The 12758-nt window shown below is 35.9% G+C and overlaps 1 protein-coding gene across 2 annotated transcripts in view; it reads right to left on the bottom strand.

Annotated features, from left to right (window-relative positions):
- Positions 1 to 12758, bottom strand: part of CAMKMT (calmodulin-lysine N-methyltransferase) — a 525230-nt gene that overhangs the window by 474005 nt on the left and 38467 nt on the right. For both annotated transcript variants that reach the window (XM_051975194.1, XM_051975195.1), the window contains exon 3: positions 5698 to 5762. In XM_051975194.1, coding sequence (XP_051831154.1) covers positions 5698 to 5762 — 65 coding nt within the window. The remainder of the gene's footprint in view (positions 1 to 5697; positions 5763 to 12758) is intronic.

Genomic DNA, 12758 nt, shown 5'->3' with positions numbered 1-12758 from the left:
TATTTTTATCTTCTGAATCCAGTTCTCCCTGTGCAACAAGAAAACTGTTCGGTTCTGCACACATATATTGTATCTAGGATATACTGTAACCTATTTAACATGTAAAGGACTGCTTGCCATCTGGGGGAGGGGGTGGAGGGAGGAAGGGGAAAAATTGGAATAGAAGTGAGTGCAAGGGATAATGCTGTAAAAAATTACCCTGGCATGGGTTCTGTCAATAAAAAGTTATTAAAAAAAAAAAAAAGTAATGCTATTACTTTCCAACAATTCTCCTTACCTCCCCAACGCAAATCACCCTCCTCAACAGAATTCTCCTTTGTAACAAAATGCAGTTATGAAAAACAAATCCACATATTAGCCATGGAGGCCTCATTCCACACCTGTGAAGGCTCCTCCCTTTCTGCTGAACAGCTGAAGTCATGTTTAGTCACTGCATTGATCAAAATTCTAATGTCTTTGACTTGATTCTTTTTAAAACACAAATAGAAAATGGAGAAATGTCAAGAAGTTTCATTTGTTTTCCAAAAATGAAACAAAAAACCACACCTATAAACCTATATTTGCATATGCACATATATGTCTATGCACCAAACAATGAAAGTAAAAGTACTTCTTCTAAAAGTAAAAATACAAAGTATTTTATTAAAATTACTTGAAATGGTATGTTCTCAAAAGATTCCATATTTAATCACTGCTGGGGGTTTTACCTCCTCTATCTTTATATTTATTTTCTAAGTTACAAAATATTTTTTTCATAATTTCACTTTTTATTTATTAGGAACTAAAATATGATTGCCAGATTATATCTCTAGAGCTAAAAGGTCTCTCAAAGGTCATTTAGTCTATCTCTCTCATTTTATGGCTGAAGAAGTTGAGTTAAGCACTCATATAAAAAGTAATTCCTAAAAAAAAAAAAAAAAAGGGATAATTTAAGATCTTATTCTTGTCATTCTTGGAGCAGTGGCCTGACTTCCAATGTCCCATCTGAATTATATTTGGAAACAGATAGTCTAACGCAGAATTTTAGAATTTTAGCATTTTTTAGATTTCATGAAACTAACAGAACCAAAAGTATTTCTATATTGGGGCTGAACCAAATAATTCATTAAATATGCATATTTTTTCCTGACAAGAAATCTATGTTTAACAATAGGGCTTTAACAAGAGCTTTTTTAATCACTTGAAGACAAAATTAAATCCTTTCTCTACCCCCCCTCCCAAAAAATCCTTACAAGCTTATGAACATGGGCCCTAGGTTCGAGGGATCCATCCATGTGGCTGGACATCTTTGATCCTCAGTTTAACTCTGCTGCCAAAGGTGAGAAAGCCGGCCGAGAGGCCTCCGAGGTCCCTTCTAGCTCCAGTTCTGTGATCCTATTGTCCAATCACCAGACCCAACCCCACCCCAAAAATAACAGTGAAAAGGTTGTTCTTAATGAGAACTTCAGCTGGTAGACATACTTTCTAGACGCAGTTGGCAGATGTCTCATGCAAGAACACATCACCATGTAGTTAAAAGGCAGCATTCAGCTGACTTGGTCATCCTCGACCACGCACATTTCATATTGTCAAAGTTTCAGGTTATGGCTTATTTCACAGCTGGTCAGTGAAACAGAACTGTAACTCTATCGCCCTCTGCTGTTTAGCCAAGATATAGAAACAGCCTTCCTCTGGCTACCACAAAAATCTCCAGGCATAAAAGGGAAATCAACCAAAAATGCAAAATTATTTTTTCAAACGTAGTTCATTTGTGTACTGGTATGGATTTGTTCAAATTATGAAGGAAATTACTTGGGGAGATTCTCCAATCAACCATAATCAATATAATTTGATGTCTCCGCACCCAACACCAAAGTCTATTTTCTTCTTAAAAGTAAAAACAGAAAGTATTTTATTAAAATTACACAAAATGGTAAGTTCTTAAAAGAGTCTGTGCTTAATCATTGCTGACTATGGAAAAGTTATTTAATTTCTGAGCCTCAATTTCCTCATCAGTAAAATAGAGATAAGGGGCTGGCTAAGGGTGGGCATTTTGTAATCCCTGCTGCTTAGAAAGACTGAGCTTAGAAAGCGGAGGCTAGGGTGACTAGGTGACAGCACAGAGTCTGGCATTAATATGGTGAGCCCCCAAAAACTGAGGGGCACCCAGAGTGCCAACGGAGGGGCAAACCGGCCCAGGGCAGAAATGGAATGAATGAGCCAGGGTTGAAGTCTCAGTTAAGAGCTCACCTTCTACAAGTTTTCCTGATTAACCTTCACTTAGGGCCTTCCTTCCACTAACAATGATGATTGTCATTTTACACACAATCCTCTTTTTCTGTTAGGTTTCAAAGAAAACTAAATTTTAAGCTCTCTCTTTATGTTGTAATTGAAAGAGCTGTTATTTCATCAGCATGGGTAATCTGCCCTCCTCCAACAGGTACACCCCTGTACAACTTTAAAAAGATGTTTTGTTATGTAATTTAAAGAATATTATGCTATAGTTGATATATATAAAATCTAATTATTATAATTTACTCATGGCATATTAGGTTTACAAGTCTATTATTAAAACATAAGATCTCTTAGTCTTATAGGATGAAAAAATGCATAAGACTCCCAAATTCTTAAGTTAGATTATTTGCTAAAAGATTGTTTTAAGGGAAGTCTTGAGGGTGAGGAGTATAATGATTACTATTAGCCTTGTGATGGTAATAATAAAATATTTACAGAGTAAGAGAAGACTAGATCTAGGGATCTCTGAGATCTTTGTATCAACAAGGAAGAAGACCCAAGGTGATGGATTTGTGCAAGATCACAAAGTAATAAAAATCATTGGCAGGATTTGAACCCATGTTCTCTGAATCTGGAGTAGGAATGCCTCACCTTTTTGTATTACGAGTCCCTTTAAGCAAGTCTGGTAAAGTCTACTCTTAGAAGGATGTTTTTAAATGAATAAAATAAATCCCATAGGATTATACATAAAATCGATTATTAAAATATAATTTTCAAAAAATTTTTGAAAAAAGTAAATCTACAGATCCATGGTTAAAACTTTTCCCTACTCCAGGGGCCAATATTCTTAAACTAATTATGTTAAAACATAATTTGCAAATAATAATAATGATGATAATTGTTTTAAACCAAATCAAGAAGATCCATGGTTACCCAAGAATACAAAAGACAGTATTCTTTCCAATTGATCTCAATGCCTTTATAAACTGATAAGAGCTGCTCTAAACTTCTTATTTTTTAAAGTATTGTGGGAGGAGGACATTATTATTCCTTTAATTATTTCTTTAATACTAGTGGAAATTACATGTTATTATCACTATACATAAAGTATTTGTATATGGGAAAATTCTGTTTCTAGCCTGAACAATTATGACTAACTTCAGAATACAGGTAAGCGAAACGAGCAGGCACATTCATTAAAAATGTGATCATTCATTGGCAGCCTGCTAGCATGCCAATAAACAGAACCAGAAGCATCCTGAGAGGCCAGGGAAGAAGACTCAAAGAGGTAGGGACTTAGAAATTATTGAAAATATCTATCTATCTATTTATCTATCTATCTATCTATCTATACCCCAGAGGGGAAAAAATTCTCAAAAAGCTATTAAGGAATATGAGGAAAATATGAAGACTTTGGGGCTAATTAGAGTAAGACAGAAAGAATCTAAGCTTTAACTAAAAGGATGGTAGATTTCAGCAACTTCTAGAGTAGTACCTTTAGACTTGGATACCAAAAAGAAAAAGAAAAAAAAGGATAAAAGAACCTAAAAAAAGGGAAGAAAGAAAGATCTTAGCCAAGAAGATGTACCAGCAAATGTTTGACAATAAGATGGGTATCTTAAGCATTCTGCCCCCTGTAAGCTTGCTTATTTTTACATATTCTCACTCCTCTTAGATCCCCCTTTCCTTTTACATTATCCAAAAAAAAGCTCTGATTTGAAAAAAATCTTTGTGTTGGACAAAATAAGTAAAGAGGAGTTTGGTCTATTGTAACTAGCCCCAGAGAACTAAGGAAAGCTGACTCCCCTATGGATGTTGCAGAGATGGAAAAAGACTATAAGAGATAAAGAAAATCTCACCTCCTTATTGCCTAGGTAATTTCTTTACAAGAATTTATTTACAATTCCAGAAGATGTTACCTCTAGGAAATTATCATTTTGTGGTCATTGTCACAAATAATGCCCCACATTCCTTACTTATATTTTATATAATGCTGCCAGCTAGTGGTCCTCTCTTATATTGAACTATTGACAATAGCATTTCATAGTCATTTCAACTATTCTACTATCTATGCTCTCTACTGCAATATAGGTCATTTCTGACCTATAGAAAGGTGAGTTAATTTGATAAGGCCTATTCCTTAAAGAACAAGAAGAAATCTTGCCTCTCCTGCCTCACCTCCAGAGGGACAAATATTTAACTAGAAAACAACCATGACCCTCCCGAAAAGCAAGATTATGTTCTCAGATTACATCATAAATTGAACATTCTATATAATCTTATCAAATAGTCTTCATTCACCTTGAGAAAATTTAACATTTCAAGTTAAATATTTTTCATCATCTTCAAAGAACTTTACAGAGAAAAAGTCCCAAGTACTTTTCTTTACAAGAACAAGACCCCTCCATAAAGTAAATGTACTATTAAAGAATACACATATTATTCAAATTTTGGAAAAGAATTCTGTCTCTGTCTCTCTGTTTCTCTCTCTCTCTCTTCAAATTCCTCATGGGACAGCTGTAATATAGTAGAAAGAGCAAAGAATTTGGAGTCAAGAGCCTGGGTTCAGATCCTTTTTATTTGCTAGTGTGTAATCTTGGTCAAATCTCATCAATTTTATGAATTAGTTTCCTCATCTATAACTTTTGAGTAATTCTTGTGATAATTATCACACAGGGATGTAAGTAAAATAATTAAATTAATCACCAAAAATGTACTAAATATCTACAACATCTTGGGTATTGTGCTCAAAAAGCACTTTATAAACCTGAAATTGCAATAAAAATGCCTTATTAAAACAACTGATTACAGCACATCATTTTTGAACTTAGTACTGCTTGCCCTGTAATATGGTGGTTTTGTTTGTGTCATCTGCTCCTTTCCCCACTGTCACCCTATCCCATTAAAGTGTAAGCTACTCAAAGGCAAGAACTGTTCATGCTTTCACCTTGTATGTGCAGAGCTAAGACGGTGTCTTGCATGTAGCAGGGGTTTAATAAAGTGTTTAATAAATATTTATTTAAATGAAAATGAACCGAATTAAATTTAGTCAATAACATATTTTTTGTTTCTTAACTATCATTTTATACTGATATGTGACTTCAAAAAGAGAAAATTCTATAAGATTACATCTCTACTAAAGAAAGATGCCTTCCTAATTAGTTGGTCAAAAAAAATTTATTCTCTTAATATATCCTCTGTCAATCAGGAACTCAGATATTTGCAGATATCTCAGATATCAGTGCAGCTGATATCTGGGTAACTTCCTAAATAAAATCATTTCTTTCCCTATAATTTTTAAATTTATACCAATAAAGGGAAGAAGGAAGTAAAGAGAAAGCAGGTTGATTTTGTTAATAAAACTTTACCAAACTTCCGCAGCAATATACAATTTTCACATTAGTAAGAAAAAGCACACTGTACATTCACTATTTTAAAAAAATCATAAAAAGTAGATACAGGAAGAACAAACTTGTAACTTACAGATATTCCCTGTGTTGTCAAAACTGGTAAAAATATCTTCAACATTTATAGATCCTTGATTATTCCTGGAAAATAATCAAAGATTTTCTTTAATATTTGTGAAACAGCAACATTCCTCATGCAAAAAAAGTTAGAATTATTACTGGTCATTCTTCATATAGCTGTTATATATCTGCAGCTAAAAAATCTTCCACAGGATCTCAGATTTAAAGCTGGAAGAGACCTCAGAGTTAATCAGTTCAATCCATTCATTTTACAGATGAGAAAACTGAGAGATAAAGAGGTTAACTGACTTGCCCAAGATCACACAGTTAAGCAACTGTCTGATGCAGAGTTCAAACCCAGGTTTTCCTGATTCCTGGAGTACCTACTCCTTTATACCATGCTGCCAACCCTCCAATTTCACTTCCAGAAATATTTTACACTCACTCAAAGGAGAAGAAAAAATTAACAAGAGTAAGCATTTAATCTTTTTTTCCAGTTGATTTTATTTTGTGAGAGTATTTTATGTTTCCAAATACAAAGCTGGTTTTCAACATTCACCTTTGTAAAACCTTGTGTTCCAAATTTTTCTCCCTCCCTCTTCCCTAAGACAGCAAGCAATTAGATACAGGTTAAACATGTTCAATACTTATAAATAAATTTCCATGTTCATCATGCTGCACAAGAACATCAGATTAAAAGGGGGGAAAGGCATGAGAAAGAAAAAAAATTAAGCAAGCAAACAACAAAAATAAGGTGAAAATGCTATGTTGTGGTCCACACACAGTCCCCACAGTTCTCTCTCTGGGTGTAAATGGTTCTCTTCATCAATGAACAATTAAAACTGGTTTGAATCATCTCGTTGTTGAAGGGAGTCATGTCCAAAAGAATTGATCATCATTACTAAAGAAGAGAAAAGGACCTGTATGTGCCAAAATGTTTGTAGCAGCCCTGTTTGTAATGGCTAGAAACTGGAAAATGAATGGATGCCCATCAATTGGAGAATGGTTGGGTAAATTGTGGTATATGAATGTTATGGAATATTATTGTTCTGTAAGAAATGACCAGCAGGATGAATACAGAGAGGCTTGGAGAGACTTACATGAACTGATGCTGAGTGAAATGAGCAGAACTAGGAGATCATTATATACTTCAAGAACAATACTATATGAGGATGTATATTGATGGAAGTGGATTTCTTCAACAAAGAGAAGATCTAACTCAGTTCCAATTGATCAATGATGGCCAGAAGCAGCTACACCCAAAGAAAGAATACTAGGAAATGAATGTAAACTGTTTGCATTTTTATTTTTCTTCCCGGGTTATTTTTACCTTCTAAATCCAATTTTCCCTGTGCAACAAGAGAACTGTTTGGTTCTGCACATATATATTGTATCTAGGATATACTGCGACATATTTAACATGTATAGGATTGCTTACCATCTGGGGGAGAGGATGGAGGGAGGGAGGGGAAAAGTCGGAACAGAAGTGAGTGCAAGGGATAATGTTGTAAAAAATTACCTAGGCATGGGCTCTGTCAACAAAAAGTTATAATTATTAAAAAAAAATTTTTTTTAAAGAATTGATCATCATATAGTCTTGTTGTTGCCATGTATAATGATCTCCTGGTTCTGCTCACTTCACTTAGCATCAGTTCCTGTAAGTCTGTCTATGGCCTCTCTGAAATCAGCCTGTGAGCATCTGGTCTTAAACAAATGCTGAAACAGTGAACATGGCAGCATCCTTTGCACACTTTCTGACACCAAAAACAAGACAACGGCAGAGCTGGTGAAGGCGGCACGACAGCTGCACAAACCAGGGTGAATGGCCAAACCAGAGAACAGGCAGCGTGTGGGCTCTGGCTTGGCATGTTTCCTTTAGTCTAGCTTAGGGACAGGTAGCATCACTGTGAAGTAAGGTGTCATAGGTCCAGACCTTGTGGAACCCTCAAGGATTCCCATCATGGTGCTGAGAAGGAACAAGAAACACTGCAGGCAAAATCTAAAGCATAAGCTACTAAAAAAGAAATGGGATTGGCTTTTTAATTTGGTTTTGTCTGCACATGACATTTCTCACAGCACATATTAACCCCGTGTGCTAACCAGCACAGAAGTAATGATTCTTCATCCTTAATGGACATGTTATACTGCCACTTGTTTGTGCATAATATTTTCAAGGGCTAAGTGCATAATACAGGATTACCAATAATAAGTACAGTAAATGTGAACCTTTTGTGAAATGTTTAAGATAAGAGCATGACTTATTGAAGTCTAACAAATCAAACAGCATTTATTAAGCATTTACTATATTCCAGGAAGTTAAGTACTAGAGACATAAAGGAAAGTAAAAACCATTCTATCACTGAGGAATTCACATATCAATGGGAAAAACAGTAATAGCAAGGCACATGGCAGACAAGCAAAGAGTAGAAGAAAGACCATCTTAGAAAACAAGGCAGTAGCAGCTAGGAGAACTCAGAAAAATATGCTCCAGAAAGTAAGTTTTAAGTTGAGTTGCAAAGGAAGTCAGGAAACTAAGAGCCAGAGCTAGTGGATGACTCAAAAAATAGGTACAATCAGCACATGTTCTAGCTGAAAGGGATCTCCGAGGTCTCCACTCTAACCCCCACAGCTCATGGCTAAGGAAACGCGGAGGCCCCCTAAGAAGTGGCCTTCACCACAGCCTCCAAACTTACCCATCTCTGCATTGTCCTCCCTACCATCTCCTCAAGGAGCTCTCTTTTCTCTCCTTTTCTTGATCAGCTCCCTGAAACTCTACACTAAACACTCTAACTTCCTTTCCTGAACTTCACGTTGCAAATGAAACTCTTTTCAGCAAAACCAGCGAAGCTCTCTTCCCTGCAGCTCCTCAGCCCTCTCTCAGCCTCGGGGGCAACGCCACAGCCTACAGATCTTTCCTTCCGGATTCCCTCTCCTCAAACACTGCTCTCTCCAGGCTTGCCTCCCTCATTAACAGGACTCTCACCATCCTCCGCCCCAACTCTGGGTCTTCCCTCTGCTCTGGGGCCTCTCCTCTACCTCCTCTTTTTGTAATCCCAATGACTCTCATCTATGGGCAAATGACTCTGGATTCTCAGCCTCAGCCTCTCTCTCCCATTCTTATCCTGACACTCCAACTGTCTATTATTTATTTCAAGCTGTCTGTCCTGGAAATCTCTCTTTCCTTTAAACCACTGCCAACTTTCCTATTTCTCTTGAAGACAATATCTTTCTGGAATGTTCCGTGATCAAATCTGGCTCTCTCTCCCACAGCTGATCCCTCCTCTCCATTCAAATAATTACCGCATTATTTCAGTTGCTCTAGCACTCTCGCCAACTAAAGTGGTGGACCCTCTGACCCAAGACTTTACCACACCAGGTCATCCTTCACATTGCTGCCAAAGAGGTTTTCTTTAAGTCCAGATCTGATCATATGACACTCCCCCTCCTGCCCCCCCCCCCCAACTCAATCAGCTCCAGTGGCTTCCTTTCACTTCCTGGATCAAATATAAACTCCACTGTTAAGCTTTTAAATCCTTACACAATCTGGCACCAGCCTATCTTTCCAGTCTCATTAGATATCTTTTTTCTACATCTGCAATCCAGACAAACTGGATTTCTCTAAGTTTCTCACACAGGATTCTACATCTGTCATCTCTGGGCTTCTGTGATGTCTGTCCTATAGGCCTGAAATGCACTCTCTCCTTACTTTGATTCACTCTCTCTTCCTTTATGGTGCAGCTCAAGTCCTATTTTCTGCATGAAGGCATTCCTGATCCCCACTCTATGCTCCACCCCAACTGCTAGTGCCTTCCCTCTCAAATTATCTTGTATTTTTATGCATGTGATATGCATTCGATTTATTTATTTTCTTGTTTTTCTCACATGTAAAAAAAAAATTGTAACTTTTTTTTTTAATTCCAACTTTTACTTTTCCCTTAGGAAGGCTAGCCATTTGATAGAGATACATATTCCTGTAAAACATATTTCCATATTAGTTATGTTTCAAAAGAAAATCCAGATCCCTCCCCCAAAATGCGAGAAAAATAAAATCTTAAAAGTATACTTCAAGCTGTATTCAAACTCTGTATTCAGTTCTTTCTCTGGTGGTAGATAGTACATTTCATCTTAAGTCCTTCAAAATTGTCTTGGATTACTATATAGCTCAGAGTAGCCAAGTCATTCACAATTGATCAATACTGCTGTTACCATATAAAGTGTTCTCCTGGTTCTGTGTACTTCACTTTACAAGAGTTCACTTAAGCCCAGGTTTTCTGAAAGCATCCTACTCCCTCATTTTTTATTGCACAATAGTATTCCATCACTATCATATACCACAACTGGTTCAGCCATTCCCCAATTGATGGGTATCCCCTCAGTTTCCAATTCTTTCGCACCACAAAAATGGCTATAAATATTTTTGTACACATAGGTCCTTTTTTGTTTTTCATTGTTGTCTTTGGTACAGATACCTAGTAGAGTTTGCTGGGTCAAAGAATATATACAGGCATAGTTCTAAATTGCTCTCCAGAATGATTGGATCTGATCACAATTCCACCAACAATTCATTAATTAATGCTACTGACCTAATACTTATATCGCATAACATTATATACATCCTTATCTCTTCCAAAAATGCAAGATCTTTGAAAACTGAGATTGTCGCACACTTTTATTTGTATCTCCAATGTCTAGCACAGTGTCTTGCACATGTAGGAGCTTAATTGCTAAGTAAACATGGGATATAAACAGCTATATCTACATGGATGGAGAGGTCCATAGATGAAAGGTAGGGATGGATAGAGGAAAGGAATTTATGAATGGATGACATGGAGTAATGCCAGGATAGACAGAAAAACAACAGAGGCTGGTGTCATTTTCTACAGTAAATACAGTACAGTACACAGCACCAGTCTTATTCCTTAGTAAGGAAGTTTTTTTCAAGAATATCATTAGTCACAAAGTCAAGGACTGTAACTGTCATCTTCTTCACCAAAGTATCAATTCTATAAGCCTCTCTGCCTTCAATTAACTTGTCTTCCTGATCTTTAGAGTTAAGGTAGCAATGAACATAAGGAAAAGACTTTTTTGACATTATCTCTTCATACTTCAGTATTACTGCATTTACAGCAATGGCACTTACTATCAAATGAAAGTAAATTTTTACCAGTTATTCAAGAACTTCAAATTTTCAATTTCTTCTCAAGTGAGATAATACTTGTAAAGTTCTTATTACAGTACTGGGCACTGTAATAAGTACCATATTAATATTAGTTATTATTATTATTATTACATTAGACTTTCCCTCTAGGTGACTCAATGAGCATTGGACCTGAACTCCAGAAGATCTGGACACCTCAGCACTTACTAGCTATGTGACCCTGGGCAAGTCACTTAACCACTTTCTAACTTAGTGTTCTCCACTATAAAATGAAGGTAATAAGAATACTTATTTCCCATGGTTGTTATGAAGACAAAATAATATTTGTAAAGTATTTTTTGTGAACTTTAATGTGATTAAAGTGATATATGAATGATATTAGCTACATATTAGTGTTTCAAAAGTCTTTAATTGACATTAATCTGATTTCTTTTTCCTATGTCAACCAAAAAATATGTATTTTCTAAACAACCATACACACATACACACACACATACACCAACTAAGGTTTTAGTAAATCCCTCCAAGGTGACTAAAACAAGGCTTCTTAAACTTTCTCCACTCATGAGCCCTTTTCACCCAAGAAATGTTTATATGACCCCCAGTATATAGGTATGTAAATTAGATACATAAATCAAACGTTTACTGACAATAAACCATAATTTTGTGACCCTCCCCCCTTACATTTAGTTATAAGACTCCATATGGGACTGCAGACCACAGTTGAAGAAGTTGGGTTCTGACAATAGACAATGACTATAGTAAATCTAGTGTTTGATAAACCCAAAGACCCCAAGTTCTGGGAAAAGAAGTCACTATTTGACAAAAATGGGTTCATGATTTAGACTTAAAGAGTGATGTTATAAGCAAATTGTAAGAATAAAAGATAGTCTACCTCTTAGATCTGTAGAGAAGGAAGGAATTTGTGGCCAAAGAACTGGAGTACATTATGGAATACAAAATAGATAATTTTGATTATATTAAGTTAAAAAGTTTTTATATAAACAAAACCAATGCAGATAAGATTAGAAGGAAAGCAATAAACTGGGAAAAAATTGTTTTACATTCAAAGGTTCTGATAAAGGCCTCATTTCTAAAATATATAGAGAATTGACTCAAATTTATAAAAATTCAAGCCATTCTCCAATTTTCAGATGAAGAAATTGAAACAATTTCTAGTCATATGAAAAGGTGCTCTAAATCACTATTGATCAGAGAAATGCAAGTTAAGACAACTCTGAGGTATCACTACACACCTTTCAGATTGGCTAAGATGACAGGAAAAGAAAATAACAAATATTGGAGGGGATGTAGGAAAACTGGGACATTAATACATTGTTGGTGGAGTTGTGAACGGATCCAACCATTCTAGAGAGTAATTTGGAACTATACCTAAAGGGCTATCAAACTGTGCATACCCAACAATGTTTCTATTGGGCTTGTATCCATCCCAAAGAGATCTTAAAGGAGGGAAAGGGATCCGCATGTGCAAAAATATTTGGGGCAGCCCTTTTTGTAGGGGCAAGAAACTGGACACTGAGTGGAATGCCCATCAGTTAAAGAATGGCTGAATAAGTTATGGCAACAGCAAGATTTTAAGATCATCAATTCTAATGGATGGGGCTCTTTTCAACAATGAGGTGATTCAGCCCAGTTCCAAAGGTCTTATGATGAAGAGAGTCCTCTATACCCAGAGGAGATTGTGGATCACAACATAGTATTTTCAGTCTTTTTGTTGTTGTTTGCTTGCATTTTGTTTTCTTTCTCTTTTTTTCCTTTTTGATTTGATTTTTCTTTTGCAGCATTATAACTGTGGAAATATATATAGAAGAACTGCACATGTTTTAATATATGTTAAACATATGTGTTTAACATATAAACATAACAAGTTTAACATAACTTGCCATCTAAGGAAGTGG

The sequence above is a fragment of the Antechinus flavipes genome, chromosome 2 (assembly GCF_016432865.1).
Source record: "Antechinus flavipes isolate AdamAnt ecotype Samford, QLD, Australia chromosome 2, AdamAnt_v2, whole genome shotgun sequence".
NCBI classification, from domain to species: domain Eukaryota; kingdom Metazoa; phylum Chordata; class Mammalia; order Dasyuromorphia; family Dasyuridae; genus Antechinus; species Antechinus flavipes.
Note: the sequence above shows the minus strand (reverse complement) of the source record. Positions and strands in the feature narration are given on the sequence as shown.